Here is a 24265-nt window from a genome sequence, read left to right on the forward strand (position 1 = left end):
ACTAGAATGAGAATGAGGATAGGATGAGGACGAGGATGAGGATGAGGATGAGGAAGATTATGAGGATAGGATGAGGACGACAATGAGAATGAGGATAGGATGTGGATTATGACGAGGATGATGATAGGATATTAAGTAAAAATAAAAAAAACATTATAGATTATTTGCAGGAATTGAACGCTAGATTATTTTATCATTTTAAAGATCTAGCAGAACTTACACTAATAGACCAATACATTATTTAGTACATAATATAATATTGAATAAGAGGACCCACTAGTGACTTTACTTTTATTTCAATTATTAAGTTGACCCACAAACTAAAACAAATAGTGACTTAAAATTACAACGTGTACCTTAAACTTGTGTGTGTGCTTCTCATTGCTACGACCAAAATATTCCTAGAACTTAGTCATATGAATGAATATAGTATGAAACGTGGGCAGAAAGATATCACTGGATATTAAAGGCTCATGTTGTTTCTACAATGAGAATTAAGATAGGGTTTGGTTTTTGAATCATCACCATCCACCTCCATGAGATAGTACCATATACGAATGTCATCTGCTGTCCCACACTTAGTGTCATTCCATGTATCATGACCTTGTGATTGATTAAAAAAAATATTTGAATTAAAATTTAATTTTTAAGTATTTTTCTGATCATTCATAACTTATAGTACTTGAAATGATATGTCTATGATGTTAGCAATTTGATGCTTTCACTTGGCACAAATTGAGAACAATTTATGGTAGAGAGTGTGTGGCTAGAATGTTGAAAGCACTTTCCTATCACAACCTTTATGGTAACTCTTATGCATTATTCTTAAAGAAATATGGCATGTTTGAACAATCGAGTCTAAAACATTAACGTTTGGGAACAAAATTGTTAGAGACGTGGATAAATAGAAATGGGTTATGTTTCCTTTCTCAAGCTAACTTATGTTTTCTACATGGGTTTGATAATAATTCGAACTTTTTGTTTGAATTGGATTTTTTAGCCAAATCTGACCCAGTCATAGTAAATTTGGGCTTTAGTGAGGCTTACCCATTGGGCCATCATAATTTTCTTGGTGATATATATAGAGGAAAGAATTTGGATTTTCCTATTCGAATTGATCAATCGGGTCAAGATCTTCTCTAGTACTGAAATATGAAGTCCAGATTTGATTTCATCACTTATAATAATATTTTGTCTAAAAATATTTTAAAATGTATATCATTCAAATCATAGTTATAAAAACCGTATCGTATCGGCCGGTTCAACCGGAAAACCGGTGAACCGGCCCCCTAACCGGTACGGTACAGGTGTTGAACCGGCCAAGTATCAAAACCAGTCAAAAATCGGTCAAAACTGGTGAACCGACCGGTATTTTACTAAACCGGCCGGTTTATACACATATTTTTTTTTAAAAAACAAAACTTAAAAACTTAAAAATCCATTACAAGGTGACTCATCTTTCCAACTTTTCTTCAACCCTTTTCAATGCACATACTTCCAAGACATACTTAGATTACACCTTTTAGTTCCCTAACATTCGTGTGTAATCTCAGTGACATTTGTGTAATCTTTAAGTACTGTCTGAAGATAAGATTTGGTATAAAATTATAATATTCATATGAACAACTTTGACTCCTTAGTGTTAAATGTTAAAATTCCAAATTTATTTGTTTTGTAGAGTGAGTTGTGAACTTATGTCATTTATTTATATTTTGTGATTGTTAAGTGATACTTTTAGATTGATATATGTTTTTTAATTTAGACTTTGAATTTGTTAAAGACTTAAAGTTGTTTATTTATGTGAATTTTGAGTAGATTATAAATATGGATTATAAATTTGAGTATCTACCTATTTGTAATTTTTTTGTTATAGGTTTAAGTAGGTATGTCCGGTTTAACCTGCATGCAGTTTAATTACTGAACCACTGTACCACTATACCAGTACCCTGACCGGTTTGATAACCGGTACGGTTTGATAACCGGTACGGTTTTAACAACACTGATTCAAATCTTTTTAAAGCCACATGTCACAATTTTATGTGGTAGTGGATCCTCGAGTAAGAAATACTTGTGTGAAGACATATATATGTGGAGACAACTAATAAAATATTGACAACACATTAAAATTTTAATTATTGATGAATCATATTTGTTACTATCAATATCTAATGACAATTATGATTTGTGCTGCTTTCGTGTATGCAACTCTTTCCCATGATAATATTACATTTCCTCTTTTTTTTTACATGCTTAATTATTTTTGTTTATTTTGTTCATATATGGTGATAAGAAAAATGTGACTACCTCAACATAACAAAACAATTACCAAATGATCATGATTTATTTACATTTTTGTTATTTTTATGGAATTCCTACAAGTTCATTCTTATATTGCTCGCGTTAAATTACTTCAATAAAACTTTTTTATGAGGCTTAGAATCATTTGTTGAATCAAATGAATGACAAAAGATTATTGTCTAGAAACCCAAGTTTAAATATATATACTTTAAATAAAATATTCATGTTAATGATTGTTAAATAAGTTGTCAAAAATAAAATAGATTTTAATAATAAATTTATATGGCTTACTATTTAAGATCAAAATTCCTAACTATAATTCAATATAACCTACACTTTCTAAGATTATGAAAAAATATACCTCTAAGTTTTCTACTTTATTGAAAAAATTAGCATGTCCAAATAAAGTGAATTCAAGCCAATATCTTGAGTATGCTTTTCCAATTCTACTTGAAAGTGACATATATAAATCAAGAATGATAAGTTAATTTTTGTCAACATATCAAAAAAAAATACTTTCTTTTATGGCTAACACCATCATCATATCAAAATGTTTTACATCTCATCAATGAATATAAAAATGGTAGAGTTGGAAATATGTAGAAAAAGCTATGGCATGAAGAAACACTAACCAATTGAATCCATTAAAGACTATATCTTATGTGAGATTGTGACACTAGCCATTAATACATTATGATAATGTAATTAGTTAAAATTGATATATTATTACCCAATTTTCTCTATTCTTCAACAATTTTATTTCTTTCTTTCAAGGAACTAGGTGAGGCAAAATTTTTGGTCACCTTAGTTCCATCCACACTTGTACATGCCCCAAACCAACTTGTAAAGTAAAGGTGACATTACAAATTTTTAAAGAGAAACTACTAATAAATTGTATTATTATATCCATCCACACATAAAAATAGATTAATTCTATTGTATAATGGTAAGTTGTTTAGATGTATATATTTTTTGGTTTCTCACCATTATCCTCATACTGGAGTCAACTTTGTTCGAGTCAGGAACATTCATAGGTATGTGAGGCTAACTCTCCGTAAGTATTTTTTTCATCCACAAGACAAGTCTCGAGATCTTACTTAAAGGGAATCAAACATGTATCACTTGAACTAACAACCTATATATATATATATGTTAAAGTTTTGCATGATATATGAATGATATAGACTCTCCATGTGACATATACCTACCATTGAGCTATGGATTTTAATCCAGAAATAAATAAAAATAAGGGCCAAAAATAGTTATTTTTTCAATTTAAGACTAAGCTGGTTGTCACCATCCATGGGACCATTCATATAAAGGGATGTAAATAAACACAGAAATAAAGACAATAAATCACAAGTGGTATATAATAATCAATTATGTCTATTAATTGAAAATAACATGTTGTGTGGACTCTGCCTACTTTTCTAACCATTTTTATTTACTTTCTCAAGAGAATATTTTTTTAGAGAAATCAGTATAAAACATTATCAGTAGTGTGTCTATACTCTATAGTATATGAGAATTGCAAAATATATTTGATTCATATTAAACATGAATAAATAGAAAATTATGTAATAATATCATATGGATAGTATTTACTATATAGTTTAATATATGCATAGATAGAAATTATTTTTATAGTTTTTATTTAGCATGTAAGCATCACAAAGATGAAAAGAATTTGTACACAAGTGAGAAGGGGCATTCCCCCATATGATATTTTTTGTTTTTCTAATAAATTTGAAAATTAAGTTGTACAAAGAATATTAAAAACAAAAGTTAATATGTACGTTTACATTAATAGTTTTTAATCCTCCAATTTTTTTTTTTTTTTTGTATTTTCCATCATATAACATATAGAATTTGGCGAAAATGATCATTTATTACAGGTTGTATTCCCATGAAGCAACCAAATTATAAATTTCAGTTTCAGTCCCCATCCTTTTCATTTGTATATAAATCTTTCAATTCTTCCATATTATTTATTTGTGTAATTTTCATTATTCAACGTATATAATTATGCAAACCCGATCTTTTTATCAACATGCCTACTAACAATAGCTTACACAATGAGAACTTCATTACCTATAAATGAATGTGAAGCACTTGTTGAATGATGCATGTTAATATCAAATAAATGGATGCTGACGTTTAATTTAATAAAATTAGAATTTTTTTTTATCAAAATCTAATGTTTCAATAATAGGTTAATGCCTTATTCTAATACAGAACCACATTTCTATACAAATTTCTCTTCTTTTTTTTCATTACCCTTAGGTGTTTAATGCACATCTCATTGCACAATTTGTGAGGTTAGCATTTGTTTCATCAATATATAAATTTGGTAAATGTATTTTTCATGACTTTGCTCCTTCACCACGTATCTATATGTCTATATATATGCATGCAACATGCATGTATCATTTAAAAAATGTAACATAAACATTATACTTGTGTTTAAGTACTTCTCCATTTTTAATTTATTCTTCTTTTATGGCCTCATATGAGAACAATGATGATATGGGGCTAGTAGAAATGGATTTTGAGGTCTTTGAAATTGATGGATCTTTCCTTAGTGAATTACTAGAAGAAGAAGAAGAAGAAGAGGTGAAGGATGAGAATGAAGGTAACACAAAATCCATAGAAGAAGGCATGGTTAATCATAATATGATGGATATGGAGCAAGAGGAGCAACAAAAGAATTGTTATTTTGAGTGGTTGAATATGATGATGGACATGATGGAGTCAAATAATCCACAAAATGGTGTGATAATGAATTATTGGTATGAAAATTATATTGTTGGGATGGTAGATTTTGGTTATATTAATGGAGAATCTTACTCTCAAATTTGTGAAGGATTTGTCTCTAATGAGGGAAGTTATGATAGCTTGTGGGAAGGTTAACACTTAATGGTATGTAGATGTATATTTCAGTTTGTAACAAAAAATTGTATGTTTAAGTTTGTAATCACGAGGGAAGTTATGATAGTTTGAGTCCATCTACTTATAAGTTCTTTAACTCATCCATTTTTGTATAATGTGAGACTTTTTCATTAACCGTTGAAATACCCAACACTAATTGTAATCTGACAATGAAAATTGTACAATTATAAAGTGATAAGTAAGTGTATGCGACTAGTTATGTTTAAAAAATGAAAGTGGAAAAAGCACTTGCAAAAAGTAGCTTAAGTGCGAAATTGCTTTTTTTATGACTCATAAGTTACAAAGCCTATTTGGGGGTCCAGGGCTTGTGTTTATAGGCATAAATGAGGGGAATGAAAACATTGCTAATAATATATGATTTTAAGAGTAGGTCTCTAATTTATTTGCTGCTTCTCTAGAGTCTTATGCATAAGCTTTTCATTAATTTTCTTCATCTCTTTAATTTTATAACTTACTACAAAAATTGCGTAGGAAATAGTTGTGAAAAAGAGAGGAATAAAAAATGTGATATAAAACAAGGAATCAAGAGGGAATGTATGTTATCATCACTAATCACTTTTGATTCTCTAGTTTAGTATTAGATAAATAAATAATATCAATGAGGTCTAATACTTATTTCCTCTTCAATATTTTTTGTGTTCTTTTACACATTTGAAAGGAATCAGAAACAAAACAGCAGCAATACCAATTAATCGATTAACACTATAGTTAATCGATTAACTAATTAGAAAATTAAATGAATCATTAGTTAAACAATGCTTGTAATTAACACGTTTTACACATGTTGAAAGTGTTTTACAACATGTGTTTATTATTTGTTAGAGAATTAGTTGCATTACTTGTTTTACAAAACATTATATATAAACAACACTCTCTTGTATCATTTTTCATTTAATCAAAATATATATTCTATACACTCTTCTATTTTCCCGTTAAATCGTAATAATTAATGGTAATCTTCCTTGAACTATTTGCCATGGACCATTGACCTTGATAGTCAAGAGCAATATTGTTACATTCCTCCTCATATTAATATTGAACTTGATGTTTTATCAACTTATTTTATCATGTACCATATATGGGAGTTAATTTAATATAGAAGGGTAGTTAGAAAGTGACTGAAAGCAATGGAATCAAATTCATTCTTAGTAGTGGTTAGTAAAGATAATTTCTCATTCAAATTTGGACATTTGAGTTTTGAAGACCCTTTTACTTCCTTCAATGAAAAATAATATCTTTTGATGTGGTTCATAAATAGTACCTTAATTAATGGCTTACCTAACAATGTTGCGTGTTGAGATTGTTACAAATTAAAACTCTTCATAGTGGAAAATGAAGGAAATAAAATATTATTATTCATATGTTATATTTAGGTGTATCATATCCCTTAATAGTGATTGAGATTTGAAAATATCATTTTGACCTATCATATCATGGGAAAGCATGTTTGCATCAAATTTGAATACCCAATTTTCCATGATCTCAAAGTTCATTCACACTATATTTATTAGTATGCATCTCTTGTTTGATAATGATTATCACTCTATGTGCTATAATCTTATAATTGGTTGAAAATATATTTAAATTAAAATTTAATTTTTAAATATATTTTGATCAATCATATGACACATAAAATGACATTCATTATAGAATAGAAGATATATGTTTCCAGATATGGATAGTGATTGAGATTTATATGAAGGTATTCATTCACATTCATACTTTCCCACATGGTCCAACCACTCTGTATTTAAAAAAAATTCACTTTTTTATTTTCAATGTTCTAGACATAATTAATGAATAATTTAAAACATATATAAACAGTATATTTAAGCGAAGACTTTTGTGGAGGATAATAATTATATTAGGATGAAATCCTTGTCATTTTCAATTGAATTATGTTAATTTTTGTTTAACGAAAAAACATTAGTTTATAAATCAATTAGTATGGTAGTATACTACATCCTATCTGGTGCTGCTTAATATGATAAAAGTATTAAACAAAAAAGAAATTGATAATGACCTGTTATGAATTATTTTGTTTTGTTGGCTAGTTCCCTCCATTGCTTTTCATTATTTTAATAAGAAAAATGATATATCCTCCTACTAATTCTCCTATCTACGAGAAAATAACATGTATCACAATAAATATATTTTAATTATTAATGATTAAATTACAAGTGACATATATTTTTTCTTTTGTGAATAGAAAGATTACTAGAATAATATAGCAATGTTTTTTTAATAATTGGTTAAAGTCTGTGATGTGTGTACTTTTCTTTCTCTATCTTATCTTCCCAAGTAGGACTAGTTCAATAACTATGACCACTGACTAGGATAGTTGTACAAATTCATTTTGCATTCATGGTCTTTTAGGACAAAGAAAAAAAATGTTATTTTCGCATGCATTAAAAGTATTTTATTATTATTGAAAATATTTCTATTTGAAGGAAGAGTAAAATGACACAAACAATTGTATCTAACCCATGATGCAGGAAAGTGAGGAAACTGACGCGAAAATCATACCCTGTGTAAGACCAAGACCAGGTATTTATTATTAATAATTAATAACACATGCATTGGTGATTGTTTAAGTGTTACATGTTTCGTTTAAGTAAGGTTTTGTGTTCGAGTCTTGTGGATAAACAAAATACTGTGAGAGAGTTAGCCTCATATGTTTATGTATATTTTCAGCTCGGATAAAATTGTCTCTAGTGTGAGAAAATACTATGAAAACTTATACTATATATATATAAATTAAAACTTTATTGTGAACGTGAATCAAACCGCGTTTTTTGAACATTTGCTCTTTGACATTTTGGTTCCAAAGTCTTCCTCATTCATTGTTTACTAATACTGTCACCAACTTAAACCTCATAATCACCATCTTCATTTTCTTTCTTTCTTTGTTCTCGCTGCCATTTTTTTGTTTTTTCCATCTTCCAAACACAAGTTTTAGCCTCAAAAAAGCTAACTTTTTTTCTTCCAATTTCCATTTTTTATAGTTCAGGAATTTGGAGAAATTTTTACTCTTTGTGGGTTTTGTGTCTCCAATATTCCCCCCAGAAGTTTCTGTAAGGTGTTTGATGTTAGGATTTTCATTGGGTCAAACAAAGAAGATATGATTACTAAGGTTTTGAAGGTTTCTCTCATTCTAGTTCTCCTTGTAATAGTATATGTGGAAGCCCATTATGAGAACCATGATCACAATAGTCTCAATAACAATGGATCTTCACTTGTTGCAATAAGATTTCCTGATCATCCAAGTTACAGTGATGTATCCTCTTCTGGAGACAGTGACTGTGGCTTCTCAAATTCACAACAATTTGGACTTTCTGATGATGATAATGGTGGTGAAAATGAAGCTTTTTTAGCAGCAAAACCACACAAGCAGCCATTGAAACTTCATTTGAAACACAGGCCAGTGAACAAAGATATTGAGCCTAAAAAATCTGTGATTGATTTCACAGCAAAGGACTTGACCAGAATTCAAAGCCTTCATAGAAGGGTCATAGAAAAGAAGAACCAAAACAATATTTCAAGGTTGCAAAAATCAAAGGAGCAATCAAATCAGCCCTACAAGCCAGTGGTTGCTCCAGCAGCTTCACCTGAATCTTTGGGAAGTGGATATTCTAGCCAGCTTGTGGCAACATTGGAATCTGGGGTAAGTCTTGGCTCTGGGGAGTATTTCATTGATGTGTTTGTAGGTACACCTCCAAAGCATTTTTCTCTGATACTTGATACTGGTAGTGACCTTAATTGGATTCAATGTGTTCCTTGTTTAGCTTGTTTTGAGCAAAGTGGACCATACTATGATCCTAAAGATTCTGAATCTTTTAAGAATATAAGCTGTCATGATCCTCGGTGCCAATTGGTTTCATCGCCGGATCCACCTAATGAGCTTTGCAAGGTTGAGAATCAGAGTTGTCCTTATTTCTACTGGTATGGAGATAGTTCCAATACAACAGGTGATTTTGCAGTGGAGACTTTTACGGTTAATCTTACCTCGCCGACCGGGAAGTCAGAGCTCAAGCAAGTTGAGAATATGATGTTTGGTTGTGGTCATTGGAATAGAGGTTTATTTCATGGAGCTGCTGGATTGCTAGGATTGGGGAGAGGGCCATTATCATTTGCTTCTCAACTACAATCTCTTTATGGTCATTCTTTTTCTTATTGTCTTGTGGATAGAAATAGCAACACAAGTGTCAGCAGCAAACTGATATTTGGTGAGGACAAGGAGCTGCTGAACCATTCCAATTTGAACTTCACTTCTTTTGTTGATGGTGTGAAAGAGAATTCAGTTGATACATTTTACTATGTGCAGATAAAATCTGTCATGGTTGGTGGTGAGGTACTAGAGATACCTGAGGAGACTTGGCATTTATCAGAAGAAGGTGCTGGTGGTACAATAATTGATTCTGGCACCACTCTAACTTATTTTTCTGAGCCTGCTTATGAGATTATCAAGGAAGCATTTATGAAGAAAATTAAGGGCTATCAACTTGTTGAAGGGTTTCCTCCTCTAAAGCCATGTTATAATGTGTCTGGGATTGAAAAGATTGAGTTGCCTGATTTTGGTATCTTATTTGCCGATGGAGCAGTTTGGGATTTCCCAGTTGAGAATTATTTTATTCAGATTGAGCCTGATGATGTTGTTTGTTTAGCTATTTTGGGGACTCCTAGGTCAGCCCTTTCAATAATTGGGAACTATCAGCAGCAGAATTTTCACATCCTGTATGATATGAAGAAATCTAGACTTGGATATGCACCAATGAAGTGTGCTGATGTGTAACATTTTGTTAGGATTGAAAGGTGAATAGCAGAACAGTAAAAGATATTTAGGTTGAACCTTGGACAGAAAGTGATATACACAGAAAAAGATAGAAATAAAGAAAAATTCAGGTTATGTGTTTTCAGGTTATTATAGAACTAGGCTTCTGGTAATTTTAGAATCAGGGTCATGATTCATGACAAACAAACATTTCATTGTAATTTGTACACATTTTAACTGCTTTAATTTTTTGTTTTTTTGTCTCTTTTCTTTCTAATGATCTGTTCTTTTAATTGTATGCCATGTTGTCTCAGATAATGATGCTAGTTCTGTTTTTGGTTTATATTTTCTCAATGGAAAATTGCTCCATATATATACAAGAAACAAAGAATCTTGGCTTGCCTATAACAGTTTATGATTTGCTACAACATTGGTTACTATTCTACTTTCCCATGGACCACTACCTTTACAATTCATGCATATTTTATGGTTGTTTCCAATATGCAGTGTCAATATATTATTCAATGGCTCATCTGTTAGGTACGCTGCAAACTTTTGTAACAAAAACAATAAAGAACAGACATGCCACACGGCACATAATTTTTTAATAATAATAATTGCATGCCAATATAGACTATGTCAAACTCTATTGGTTGGTTATTACCAAAAAAACTCTGTTAGGTATGCTGCATAGTGATTGTATCTTTTACCTATACTTTCACATTTCTAATGGTTTACATTTTTTTATTTATATATGCTCCGATTTTACATTAAATATTATAAAGCAAATTATTACATTCACATAATCCAACACAGCATAATGGCAAAGTTTAAGTTTGAACAATTAGATTTTACATCACAGATATTTGCAACCATAAGGACGTGGATGTGGTAGGATGAAACAATAGATTGGATGTCCATTAATATTGAGTATACTACACTTTTTCGGTCTAACAAAAAAAATTCTCTACATTGAATATAACAAATTATAAGGACATTAGAGATTACCTAAGAGTAATTCCACACAAAAAATGAAAACAAAAATAAGTAATAAAAAGAACCTGTTAAATCATTCAAAACATTTTCCTCTCATGCTTGCTATCAGAACTAGCAGGCCTTGCCCTCATGTTTCCACAACAAAATCCTTTTCAACAAAATTCAAGAAACAATATGGGAACTCATTAATGTTCTTTATTTTGCTCGTCAAGAAATTATTACTGCTTCAAGACTTAGACGAACCTTGAATCTTTTCAGTCAATGATGAACCCAATTGAAGCAGAAGAGGATAAACGGGACTAAATTCCTTATCTCCTCTGCTCCTCACATTTGCAGCATAATCATCAAGTGTTGCTTTGATGCCCTTCCAGATTTGGTCTTCCCCTTGAGAATCTAGCCACAATGAATATTGCAGTGGTGTTAGCTTGTTTCTTTGCAGTGGTGACTGCAATTCTTCAGGACCACGTGTATACAGATGATGAAGTATGACATTTGGTGGCAGATCTTGAAGAAGAGGAGATGATGCAAACTGGGATGTTTCCAAAAAAATAAGTGGACGAAATGCTCTGAGTGCTCGATATGGTGCACCAAGTTGCTCAACAGGGAACAAATTCTGACCCACAGCTAACTCCAATTCAGCCATATCCCTAGCCATCCTCAACTTGCCTGATTCTGAAAGTGGCCTAACAAGAGAAGCATGTCGGATGAAGAATACTAGAACTCGTGAAGCCATACTCTGGACAAGCCTGGTGCATATGTTCTCTGTCCCTGGGGCTGTAGTATTTCTGGAAGGCAACAACCTAGATAGAAACTCGCTGCGGAAGTGAAGAATACACTTCTGGAGCTCCTCCATGTAAGGTGATGCATTATTGTCCATAGCAGCATCCATCCCAAGTACTCCAAAGTTCTGATCATGTATTTGCAATATGCAAGACTCAAGACGGTCAAGCATTGCCTGGAATAAAGATGTTACCGAGTCACAGGCAACACCATATATTGCACCTAATGAAGCAGACAACACATCTGCAGCAATACTGGGCATTCCTTTAATCATCGATGATATTCGTGTATGAACATCTTGCAGGTGCTGACACAATGTAAAATTCTTTAGCTGTGCTGGTGTGGCAGGACCACTTACTTGACGTGATTCAGGACCAGTGGATATCTGCCATGTAAAAATTGACAAATATTAAACTATGCTTTATAACAGTTCTTCCTTCTCATGAATAAATGGCCTTTGGGTTGTAACCAAAATGAAAATTGCTTCTGGATTTCTAAAGATCGCAGAACTCTTACACAAACAAGAAAAACAAATCATACACCTTTAGGTTCCAGATAAATACAATAGTATCACTTTTTAGATGACAAAATACACAAACAGAAGAAATAAAGAGGAAAGAAAAAAAGTAGATATGATTCTTTCCCTCAAGAACAGAAGTGGTTGCAGCATTGATTGTCCAAGAGCCATGAAGTGTGTTCACACCAAAAAAAGAGAGTCATGAAGAGTTCATCTTTTAATATTGACCCCCAATTGCTAAACGCAGGAAAAGCACTGGGTTAAAAACTACTTCTGCTTAAAGCTGAACACACCATTACATAGAGAAATTGAATCACGAGATAAGGGCAACAAGGCCCAGCTGTCTCACAAGACCACTTGATAAACTGAATTCAGATATCACGTCAAAGAACCAAATGAAAACCACTGCACCTTTCAAGTAGACCATTTGAACTTGACCAGGCCTTAGTATAGTGAATAACTTTCCCCAGTCAGAATTTTTCAAAATATTGTGACAATACTTTAGGCAGTAATAATATCAGTAAAATGTTTGATAAGGCTAGCTAAAACATCACAAATTTAATTTAAATATACTAAAGAAAAAAGTAACTAAGTTACATATTTGAATGGTTGTTAATCAAACTAACTACAACACATTAAATGCATCTTTTCCTATTTACCTGGTATTCAGTTCGTTCAGCAAGAAGCAGCAAAACCTTGCCAATTTCACGCAAAACAAGAAGAGTTAAACGTGCATCCACCTGAACAGCTTCTATCTCTTCCTGAATGCGTGATATAATTTTTGATATTTGTTCCTTGGAAGGAACACTTCCACGGCTGGACATTGGAAATACAGAATTTACTAGATCTGAAAGGCGACTCAAGCAGTGAGCCAAAAATGCAGTCTGGAATATTTCAACAGATGAAATTATCTGCTCTTTTCCAGCCGAATTAATTGCTGGTAAAACTCCTTTGACATCTGTGTCACGTGAAATTCGGTCAAGGAGATTCTCTATCAGGGAGTAAAGCTTTGGATATCCCATTGTAAAAATCTCTTTAACAAAACTCGAAGCTGTAAAAGCAGACTTCATTTGGGTTGAAAAAGCCTTTGCAACGGCCTCCCAGACTCGATCTGTTAGCATGGGATCACCTTCCTATGTAGTAGCATTCAATGTTAGGAAATAATAATAAAATTTCTAATTACAAAATAAAAAGGAGCTAAGCCTGATAGCATCAGCTAAAGTAAGTGAAGATAACATTCTTCAATAAGAACAATATAAGGTCAATATATAAGCAACCCTGAAGATTCTAAACCCCCTCCTCCCTAGGGTGTCTGTTCAATCAGTTTCTTTGCAAGTGAAATTCATAGGGTGAAGGGGATAAAGTTTTGGTTACAGAGCAAGATATCACGGGTATGTGGAAGACTTATATTAACAAGTTATTTAAAGAAGTACATGCTGCTCTAATGAGCTCAGATGTTTTAGAGGACCAAAATTATACCTTTCATCACAGAATCCAAGAGTTCGGGGTAAAAGAAACATTAAAGACTGATAATGGTAAAGCAATTGCATGCATTGCACCTGATAATATAACTAATAAGTTAGGAAGTACCTATGCTTTGTTTGGTTTAGGGAAGAAAATGACAAGAGAGAAGATGGCACGAAGGATTATGAGTAGAAAGAAAGAGATGAAAAATAGCGTTGAGTTTTAGAGAGGCTGACTTAACTTTAATTACCAAGAAATTACCCAAACCCTTAACTATTATGAATTATCATTTTGCATTTACTTTGAAAATAAAATACAACAAAAAACAGAACAGAAGATTGTAAAAAACACAAGAAATAACAAGAAATAAAAGAATGGATGTCCGAATAAATCTAGGTAAGGATGCAGAGAAAGCAATCCATACCCTCAAACGAATTCGGCGGTTTGACACTTGATATGCGCCTCTGTCTGAACCAAACAGGATTTCTTTGTTTCACCGTGTGGTTATTCAAGAGGCATAAGATCAATAGCGCAAAGGAGCCAACGAGGGAAAAAAGAGAAAAGATAAAAAAGTTCAAAAAAATAATGTCAAAGGCTGCTTGGGGGACAACTTATATGAGAATAGAATAGTCCACCTTCAAGAGGCCTCTCTCTTGAGTCTTCAAAAGGAACCAAACTAATTTGGTTTCGATTGATGTGTGCCCCATAACTAAGCCACATATGAAATCTGTTATTTTCATATGGCTACTCAAAGAGGCATAAAATACATGACTGGGTTGAGAATATATCTTCACTATGGTGTTGGAAATTTCACCATTTGGTTCCAAGCACTGATTTACAGACCATAAAATTGAATACATCTACTTTACTAATAATGGGGATTCTGAGACCTTGTGTGAGGTTGATTTTGCATTCTACCTCTATAAACTGATCATTTTCTTCTAATTCTACATTTCTAATGGGGGCAAAACCTGACATACTATATTATGAAATATTACAATTTCAGGATCTCTAACATTTCAGGTCAATTACATTGTTGCCACGGAATGGCAGATTTAAAGATCTTTGCCACCATAGTTTATTCAGAATAAAATGAACATATATGTACAACAACAACAATCAAAGCCTTTTTCCCACTAGGTGGGATCGACTACATAGATCAAGCAATGCTACTGTGTTCTTTCAAAATCCAAATCTCTAAGCCCTTTTCACAGGTTTTAACTGTATTTTTTCTTGGTTTGTCCTTTCCCTCTAAGTATGGGACTATTCTCCATCTGATCAACTCTTCTACCTAGGATTGTGCTAAACTTCACAGTAAATAAGGTATGTAAACTGTAAAACAGGGACATCATTGTTCTTACATCATCTGCAAGCTTCGAACTACACCTCAATCAACCAAATTAGAATGCTTTAACACAGTGAACTACACCTCAATCAACCAAATTAGAATACTTTAACACAATGAACATATGCAATTTAGAATATTTTCCGCATAGCTAAATTGTAAATCCATTCTATGGAGAAGCACCAGTTTGAGTAAACACAATATTACTTTCCAGGTATACTTGGACATTCAAAGAACAAACACATACTACATTTCAGTCATGCATGCTTTTCAGCGCGTGCGCACGCACACACACATATATAAGGTATCAATCCAAGGTAACACATAAATTTGTCAATGCCTACTCAATAACTAGTCAAAATTTGTAAACAGAAAACTGCTAACTTTTCATCGAGCTTTACCTGAATGACCTCATCAAGCAGCAAAACATGTGTAAAGGGATCCCGTTTCTTGGATAGCACCCTCTGTAAATGCCACACAGAGACAGCAATGGAATGTAACTGATCCATGCAATTCCCCAATCTCTGCCACAAAGCTTCTCTGGCCTTAACTCCTCCTCCAATCTGAGGCGTCCCACTACCCCTAATTCCACCGGGACCAAACCCGCTCCCACCGGATCCGGAAATGGCCTTCATATCCAATGCCACACTCACACTCTTGGCACCCAAACCCTTATACTTATTAACCACACCTTCCACAGTCCCCTTCAGTTCACCGAGGTTATAAAAAACCTGCAACCCTGTTCCAACCTCTGCTTGATTCAACCCTTCCATTCCTCGTTCCAGAACCTTCATCGCCTCATTCCTCAACCGATCCCCTGTTTCCCTAACCCAATTAAGCTCCTCATCAACAGCATCTATACCACCAAGATCGTATTCGTTACACAGAGCCAAGATCTCAGAGTAGAGCTGCGCAGCCTTCGCGAGATCGAGTCTTTCAGGCTCAGACGCAGCAGCAGAGGTGAGATCACGAAGCTTCTTAGAGAGACGGAGGAAACGAACGGAGTAGCTGATAAGCTCAGTGGTACGATGAAGATTACACAGCGTGGTAGTGTTGGAGGAGATTTGACGGAGGGGAGTGGAGAGTTCAGATCGGAGACGGCGGAGGGAGGATTGAAGAGAAGAGAGGGAAGATCGGAGAGTAGAAAGAGCATGCTCAGCGTGATGAAGAGAAGAGAGCTGAGAGAGAAGGTCGTGGTGTCGGGAAAGGACTTCAGAGCGAAGCTGATTATCGAGGAGACGGATAGCATGGTGGAGATTTTCGGCGGTGGAGGCGGGGGAACCGGAGGAGAGGGCGGAGGAGGAGAAAGAGGTGGAGGAGAAAGAAGGAGAGAGGAAAGCGGAGAAGATTGGATGAGAAGAGAAGGAATCGAGAGCTGAAGAAACGGTTAAAGAAGAAGAAGAAGGAGAAGGAGAAGAAGAAGGGGTTTTCAAAGTGGAAAGGCGTTGTTCAAGAGGAGTGGAAATTGGTGATGCCATTCTCTTTCTCTTTCTCTTCTCTTTTTTTTACTCTTCTTACTCTTTATAATCAACCACTCTTTGTTTATGCTCATCTTTCATTTCTTTCTCCCTTTAATATTTTAATACATCTCTATAAATATATATATTATCTTATGGATAATCTTTGTATTGGAGATAATCATGTCATTCACAGGTATGTGGAGCTAACTCTTCTAGCAGGTTTTTTCCATTCACAAATTCAAGACTTTGCTTAATGATAATCAAACATGTATCACTTGAACCAACACTCGTTAGTACATCTATAATTTGAGAGTGAGGATATAATTACTCCAAGAATAAGTTTTTATACCCTCTAAGAGAGTTAACCTCACATGTGGATGTCCAGCTCGGACATGATTACTTCCAGGCGATGATACCTCTGGGAAACAAAAAAGAATAAGTTTTTTTAAACTTAATCTTCATCCTAACCATCAATTCTAAGGAAATTCAATTGTTTCAATTAGTAATAAATTTAAACTACTAAATATCCATAGAATGGATAATTATGATTGAAAGTAAGTTTAAAAAAAACTTATTTTTAAAATAAGTGAATCTCTTCTAATTGTTTTGAACTCAAATTGATTGTATTAATACATGTCTTTTGTGTTATTAGTATGAACATATTTTATTTTCCCAACTCAATTTTGTAAATTAAGAATAAAAATTAAAAATATGATTGCCCGAGTAAAAGTCTAGTTGTGAGATAATTCAATTATACATTTAAAAATAATTATATTTGGTATTTCTCTTCAACATATGAACAACATTATAATGTTTTTATTATAAATTATATTTATTGACCAAACAATGATTTTTAAGTTTTTCTTTTACTATTTCTCCAAGAATTATACTAACTTTCATGTTATTCCAAATTATATATCAATCCTTTTTATGCATAGACATGCTAACACCAATAGTTTTCTGATTAAGGATACCATTACAAATCAGGATTAGTCTTAAGTGGAGATTATGAAATATTTATTTTATCATGATCTTAATTAATAATTAATAGCCATGTACTATTTAGTGAAACCCAATAGGAGCAGCAAAGAAAATAGCAACGCAATGATAAGTGGGAATGATGTGAATAATACTCTTCATAGTACCAAAAAAATATAGATATGTTCTATTAAAAATTGGACCAACGGTTATATATGGTTTGATTTGGTCAAGAAAGTTTAGTTGGCACATTTAATTTTCTCTGTTATTATTTTAATTTAACGTGTATCTTTTTCTTCTGAAATAAATTATTCAAAACTATATTTGCGCATAGAAGGTCTACTTCACTTTACAATCGAAATTGTTAGTAGCAATTTCACAGTTAGAATCAAGATTATTCACCAATCTAGAAGCATGTAAATATATATATATATATATATACATCAAACTAGAACATTATTCATCCCATGTTCACCCAAATTTAAGACAAAAAAGCTACAAAATTTACAAAACAGAGCTGCACCAAAGATTCAAGGGCTACCTTTAAATGCTAAAGCAAAATATGATATATATATTTATGTATTAAGTATAATAAAAGATGTTATTACAATTTACTAGTTTTCTATAGCACCAAATAAAAGATGTTCAACAACAACCTTAAAAACAACAAAGAAGTAATAAGTAATCAACTTATGAAAAAAATGAATGAATTAAATGGAAGCACATCCGCTCTACTATTCGGCACATGTAATGACACAAACTATGGGACAGCAGATATCCACCCGAATTAATTGATGTTGATCAGAAGTGGCCACCATAGCAAAGGTAAAAGAAACAAAGGGTTGAAACCAAGACTAGAGCTTCAACAAGAGAGAGTATCTTGAAAACAAGGGTATCCATGATGGTGTTTTGAATATGCAATAACTTCCACCTAAAAGCTGAAGAGAAGTACTCCTTCTTCATCACCTTCTTCAATAAAAACTTACTCTTCTTTCCCAATCCCATTATCAAACACACTTTCCTTTTCTCTCTCTTTCTTTGTTTTGGTCTATGGAATTTGGACAGAGAGAAAGGGTATATATAGAGTATAGAGTATGAGAATATTTATATGAGTGATAAAGTGGTTAAAGGAAGGAAGGGGTGGAAAGAACAAAGAAGCTTTGGATGCTTCAAAGACAAGGGAATGTGTTAGCCTTAGCTGTATGTAACTATGTATGTCACTCACTGGTTCCCACCTTCAACTGTCATAAAATTATAGGATCTGATGTCACAAACTCTGTCCCAAATCAATCATATTATGTCATGTTAGTTAAAAAAAATTAAATATTTATAATTTTATCAATTTTATTTCATTATGATTGCTTAGGGAGAAAGTGTGAGATAGCAGATCCTTGTCCCTTTATTATTACCCTCTTTTCTTATATTTATTTTCTTTGCTTTGGTCCCAACCATTAAAAAAATGTAATTTATAAATATTAATTATGACCCTCTTTTCTCATACTACTCAATTCAAGTCTTGGTTATCTGTCAAAATTATTAGCTCTTATTTTTGCTATAAAAAAACTGTATGTAGAAATTAATTCACAGATGTCAGTCAAACTAGCACTTAACTCACGGTGTCATTTGTCGGATAGAGATCTGTTGTTCCAAACTTATCTCAAATCAATTATAATAAAGTAAAAATAGATAAAGTTATGAATATTTAATTTTTTTTAACTGATATAACAAATTCATCCCATTTGTAAAGCACGATTTGATGTTAGAATTTTGCTTTTGGTACCACAGAACAATGATTTTTCATTTCATCGTTTGTGTAATTTTCATACAGCTACTCTTCCACTTCCACCTCATGTCCTCACTATCACCTTTTGCTACCATTTCAGGTTTACGTGTGACTGTAGCTATAGCTTTGTTGTAAGTCTAGCACAAAAATCCAAAATATATAAAATTTTCTAAGGAAATAATGCATTTTTTTAAAAGTCCAAAAAAAAGTAAGGTATTTACTAATCATTAGTTATTACTCGCTGTTATTATACTATGTCTAAACAGCAATATATTTTTTGTCATAAAAAATGTGTCATTCTATGTGTTATTTTTCTTGATTGGTCAAAAAAATATTTTATTATTAAATTTTAAGTTTAAATATATGTTTTTCAACCAATCAAATAAAGTAATACACTCTTTTGATGATGCTTCTAAACACAACCTTTTTTATGGGTATGTGCACAACCAATGTTAGAGACATTGGATCATATATAAGACTAAGGCCGCAAACAAATCGAACTGAGTCGAATAAGAAGTACGACTAATAATAAGACATTATGAAGGCAACCAAAAGTACAAGTTATGCTTGATATCATAGGAGTTACAATATAAGTTAATGTTTTGGTTGTGGTTCCACACAACATAGAATAACATGTTCATCAATAAACAACTTGGTAAAGACAAAAGTATCTTTAGCACGTGAAGAGCACCATCTTGTCATTCTTGTGGGGTAGAATACAACAAGGAAATTAAAATATAGCTTTTATTTACTTTATTCCAAGTTTTGAATTTCCATACCAATGATATTGTAATTTTGGTTTCATTTTGTGTTGTTAAGCACCAAATTTTTTATTTTATTTCATTTCATATGGGAAGTTTAAGGTGGGGTGATACCCTTCCCATTATGGGCAAGTCACCATTCTCATAATATATAACACATGATAGATTTTTTTGCCAACATTAGATAATTAACAAGATTTTTAACTCAAACCACATTGTCATTAGTTAAATATACTACTTTCTAATATCAACTAGTAGTTGGTTCAAATATAATCCCTTCAAAGAAAATTTTGGGTTAAGTTTTGTATAACTCTATTATAAAGACTACATCTCATTGAGAATATAAGTTTTCTATTAAAAAAGAGAGAAAAGTTGCCTCAAATAAAAGTTTAGCTCGATTATATGTTTTTGAGCCAGATAAAACTGTGTATCTAATTCAGACTATATATAATCTAGAAGAAAATATTACTTTCCAATATAAAATGAAGTTTCCTGAAATAAAAGTTTATGCTTCAAATAAAGTGTATGTTTCTTCCTCATCCTTATCCATTGGGACCCAAAGCATAATGATAATCAGAAATGGCACAATTGTTTAGTGAAACTAACTTAAACAGGAAAACATATATGTTGTGCTACAATAAATATCATTCTATGGATCATGATATTGTGATTAGTCGGAAAAATACTTAAATAGTTATAAATATTGGATTTAGTGAAACATATTCACAAAATTACCCCTCGGAACCATTGCAATTATGAATCATGGATGCATAGTCAAACATTAGGGGTAGCATTATCCATAAAAAGGGGACCTAGATAAGCTTTAAGTGTCATCTAGCAAATTTTATTTTTTATGAATATCATAATATAGAAAACTTAATTTACTTAGTACATGTACTTTTTCCTCTAAGTTGACAACTAAAAAGTTATAGATTAGGACACATTTAATCTTATAAGGAAATTTAGGTATCATTGGGAATGAGAACTTACATTTTCTTATAATGATAAATTAGAACAACGTAACCCACTTTTATTTTATCCATGATAAGTTATATTTATCATTTTCACCATATATTTTTTAATAATTTTGTTAACATAGGGAGAATGATAAGAAACTCAAAAAAAATGTTGAGTTTCTTTTTCGCGTCCCAATAATATAAAAAAGGAATGCACCTACGGATTCAACATTTTAGGAATGACTTCAAATAAACCAAATGCCCCTTTTTTGGTGATAATCAATTAATCATACATGAACATTTCTATATATAATTTTTTAATTTCAGAATTTAATCCAAGCTCATTTTAGATATATGAGCTATTGTTTGCATTTGCCTTTCTTGAATTACAGATTAACTTTTTATGAATCAAAATTGGTGTTTTTTTTATACATTTTATTCTATTCTATCTATGACTTTTCTAATTTACTAGTATGTTGGTTTCTGTACATGTTTTTATATGGTATTAAATATTTAATTTTATTTTATTTAAAAAAAATAGAATATATTTTTTGTATTAAATATATTTTATATTATATTTTTTGTTTTTATTATCCTATAAAATTTAAGGCAAGAGATATAGTTAATATATTGGTGATGATTACTCATTAAACTATATGGTTCTTTGTAAAAGTTAAAAAGGTTAAGAATGATATATGAAAATCATAATTATTGTATGGTGATAGTTAAATAATATATATAGATGCATTATATGTTGGTAATAAGTTAGCATATAATGTTGCACAAGTATATATATCAATCTCTTCTCAGTGCTATTAAACTCGAAGAGAGCATTGAGTTAATAAGTCAGAGATTGGATAAGTAAGTTAATGGTTTGATCGGTTAACTCAATTTACATTAAAATATCTAAAAAATTCATAATATTAACTAATATTATTTAATAATTCTATATTTCAAATTTAAAAAATATTATCTGATTAAATAAACAACAAAGAATAATTTACTATTATAAAATGTCACGAACAAGTTGAAAACATCGTCAAACAATATGTATTATGCTTTAATTGCAATAAAAGTGCACATAAATTTAAAATTTAATTAAACAATAAACATTTTGCTATAATATAAGTTAACAAATGACAAACAAGTTAAAAGGTTTTTCATCTCAAAATTACATTATTTTTTTTGTTTTCCTAAAAATATTTTTTGATTAATTCCGTCTGTCCAACTAGTCCGACCATCTAAATCATCGATTTTGGGCTTAAATTAACTGAGTTAAATTGAGTCAATCTGATTATGATACATAATCGATTAGATAAGATATTCAGACTGATCAGATATTTGGGTTACGCTTGAACCGGTTAGAGAGAGCCAGATTTTATAAGAAGCCTTGATGGGTTGATTTAACAAAGTATAATTAAAATTGAAAACATATTTTCAAATAATTAAGTAAAGTGACAATATACAGTGTGACATGCAACAAATATCTTGTTGCATGATACACCCCACCTCTCTTCTCTTAACTTCAATTTATTGAAAATATTGATCAACTAAAACTCTATAAAAAAAATACCATGTCCTCTATTTAATTTTGTTAGTTGGAGGACCCCCCTTACAATCAAATAACATCAAATCTACTACCTAAAATATATGTTTGGAGAGTTAGTTTCACATACTTATATATATGTTATCGATTGGAACATAATTATCTTCAATCCAATAGTACATTTAGGAAACCAAAAAAATAACATCAAAACTCTATCCCATGAACAATATTTTATAACAAAAAACGTAAATAAATTAGTTTTATACATAAAAAATAATGGTTTTGATTATAGAATTTAGTTTTTATTATTATTAAATATACTTTTTCCTTAAGGGTTCTCCAAACCAACCCCTTAGAGCATCCACAATGGTGATAAGAACGTTCTTCTGCCAATTTTACTATTGGAGAAGAACCGTTGTTTATTTCGCAACCGTAAACTAAATAAGCATCATTCTTATAGTTGAGAGAACATTAAAAAATGAAAAAAAAAAATTGGTAGGAGAGAAGAAATCAATATTAGTGTGAAATATAAATATGAGGTAGTTTTGTGGGGTCCATTCAAGAATAAAAATAGAGTTGCACTATTGAAAATGATTTTGACTTGAGTTGTTTAAGTTGTTGAAATGTATAAACAAATATAAAATAATCAGTAAAATCCATTTAAGAACAAAAAATGAGTTACATCATTGTAGATGCTCTTAAGAATCTTAATTGCTAGAGTATCGATTACTTATTATGAAAATAAGACCAAAATTAAAACAAAAGTTAATTAAATTTAGGAGTAATTGATAATATCTTAATTGAATTGTTTTCTGTGAGAGGTATATTAAGAAGAGAGATGAAGTTCTAAATAGTTTTAAACTTTTAATTGATTGAGCGATTTCCTCATATTAATTAAAGAAGTGTATTTATTAGGCGTTGTCTTATATAATTCACAAGTTTTAAAATTTGACTGTACCACTAAAATATGATTTTCTTTATATTAGTCATAGAGAATTAGAGATGAGGATAGAAGGTTAATTAAAATGCTTTTCGATATATTAAATATAACTTTTAAATTATATTATTATTTAATTCCAGTTTCAGTTTTTTATTCCAACTCTTAGGATTTGTTAAGAAAATCATTAAAAAAATAAAAAAGTTAGAATTACTTCTAAATCTATTTTCTATATTTTCAATATATTAAATATAACTTTTAGATTATATTATTATTTAATTCCAGTTTCAGTGTTTGATTCCAACTCTTAGGATTTGTTAAGAAAATCATTAAAAAATAAAAAAAAAGTATGAATTACTTCTAAATCTATTTTTCTATATTTTCATTAAATATAATGAAATAACAATTAACTAATTTAAAAAACTAAATAATATTTTAATATTTTTTATTTTATTGTAAAAAAAACTTACATGACATATTTTGAAATGATTGTATTTTTTACCCTTTAAAATATCCAAAACCAAAACCCAATTGATAAAAACAAGTGAATGGGAAAGAAGATATAAAAATTAAATTGTGATCATACTATTATCCATATTCATAATGAATATTTATGTTATTAAATTACTAAGCATGTATAGAGGATATAGAATAATAGTATTAAGATTTTTTAGATATATAAGATTTTTGCCATTGACACAAATAAGACAATAAACATGAATCA

General features: G+C 31.2%; 2 protein-coding genes and 1 long non-coding RNA gene across 4 annotated transcripts; 1 reads left to right on the plus strand and 2 right to left on the minus strand.

Moving 5' to 3' along the window:
- Positions 8167 to 24261, plus strand: LOC109356844 (aspartyl protease family protein 2-like). Of its 2 annotated transcripts, none has more exons than XM_019600413.1 (2): positions 8167 to 10074; positions 24249 to 24261. In XM_019600413.1, exon 1 carries the CDS (start codon positions 8369 to 8371, stop codon positions 10037 to 10039), a length of 1671 nt encoding a protein of 556 aa, XP_019455958.1. In that variant the 5' UTR covers positions 8167 to 8368; the 3' UTR covers positions 10040 to 10074; positions 24249 to 24261. The 2 variants fall into 2 exon arrangements, with proteins under 2 accessions (XP_019455958.1, XP_019455959.1); XM_019600414.1 differs by lacking the exon at positions 24249 to 24261 and adding an exon at positions 10091 to 10359 and having other exon boundaries at positions 8167 to 10053.
- On the minus strand, positions 10911 to 16613 carry LOC109356843 (conserved oligomeric Golgi complex subunit 5). The gene is made up of 3 exons (XM_019600412.1): positions 15522 to 16613; positions 12971 to 13444; positions 10911 to 12179 (listed from the first exon to the last, which is right to left on the minus strand). Exons 1-3 carry the CDS (start codon positions 16596 to 16598, stop codon positions 11241 to 11243), a joined length of 2490 nt encoding a protein of 829 aa, XP_019455957.1. The 5' UTR covers positions 16599 to 16613; the 3' UTR covers positions 10911 to 11240.
- LOC109356846 lies at positions 14358 to 15484 on the minus strand. The gene is made up of 2 exons (XR_002108794.1): positions 15205 to 15484; positions 14358 to 15161 (listed from the first exon to the last, which is right to left on the minus strand). It is a non-coding gene; the product is annotated as an uncharacterized LOC109356846 (long non-coding RNA).

Source organism: Lupinus angustifolius, chromosome LG09 (assembly GCF_001865875.1).
Source record: "Lupinus angustifolius cultivar Tanjil chromosome LG09, LupAngTanjil_v1.0, whole genome shotgun sequence".
In the NCBI taxonomy this organism is placed as follows: Eukaryota; Viridiplantae; Streptophyta; class Magnoliopsida; order Fabales; family Fabaceae; genus Lupinus; species Lupinus angustifolius.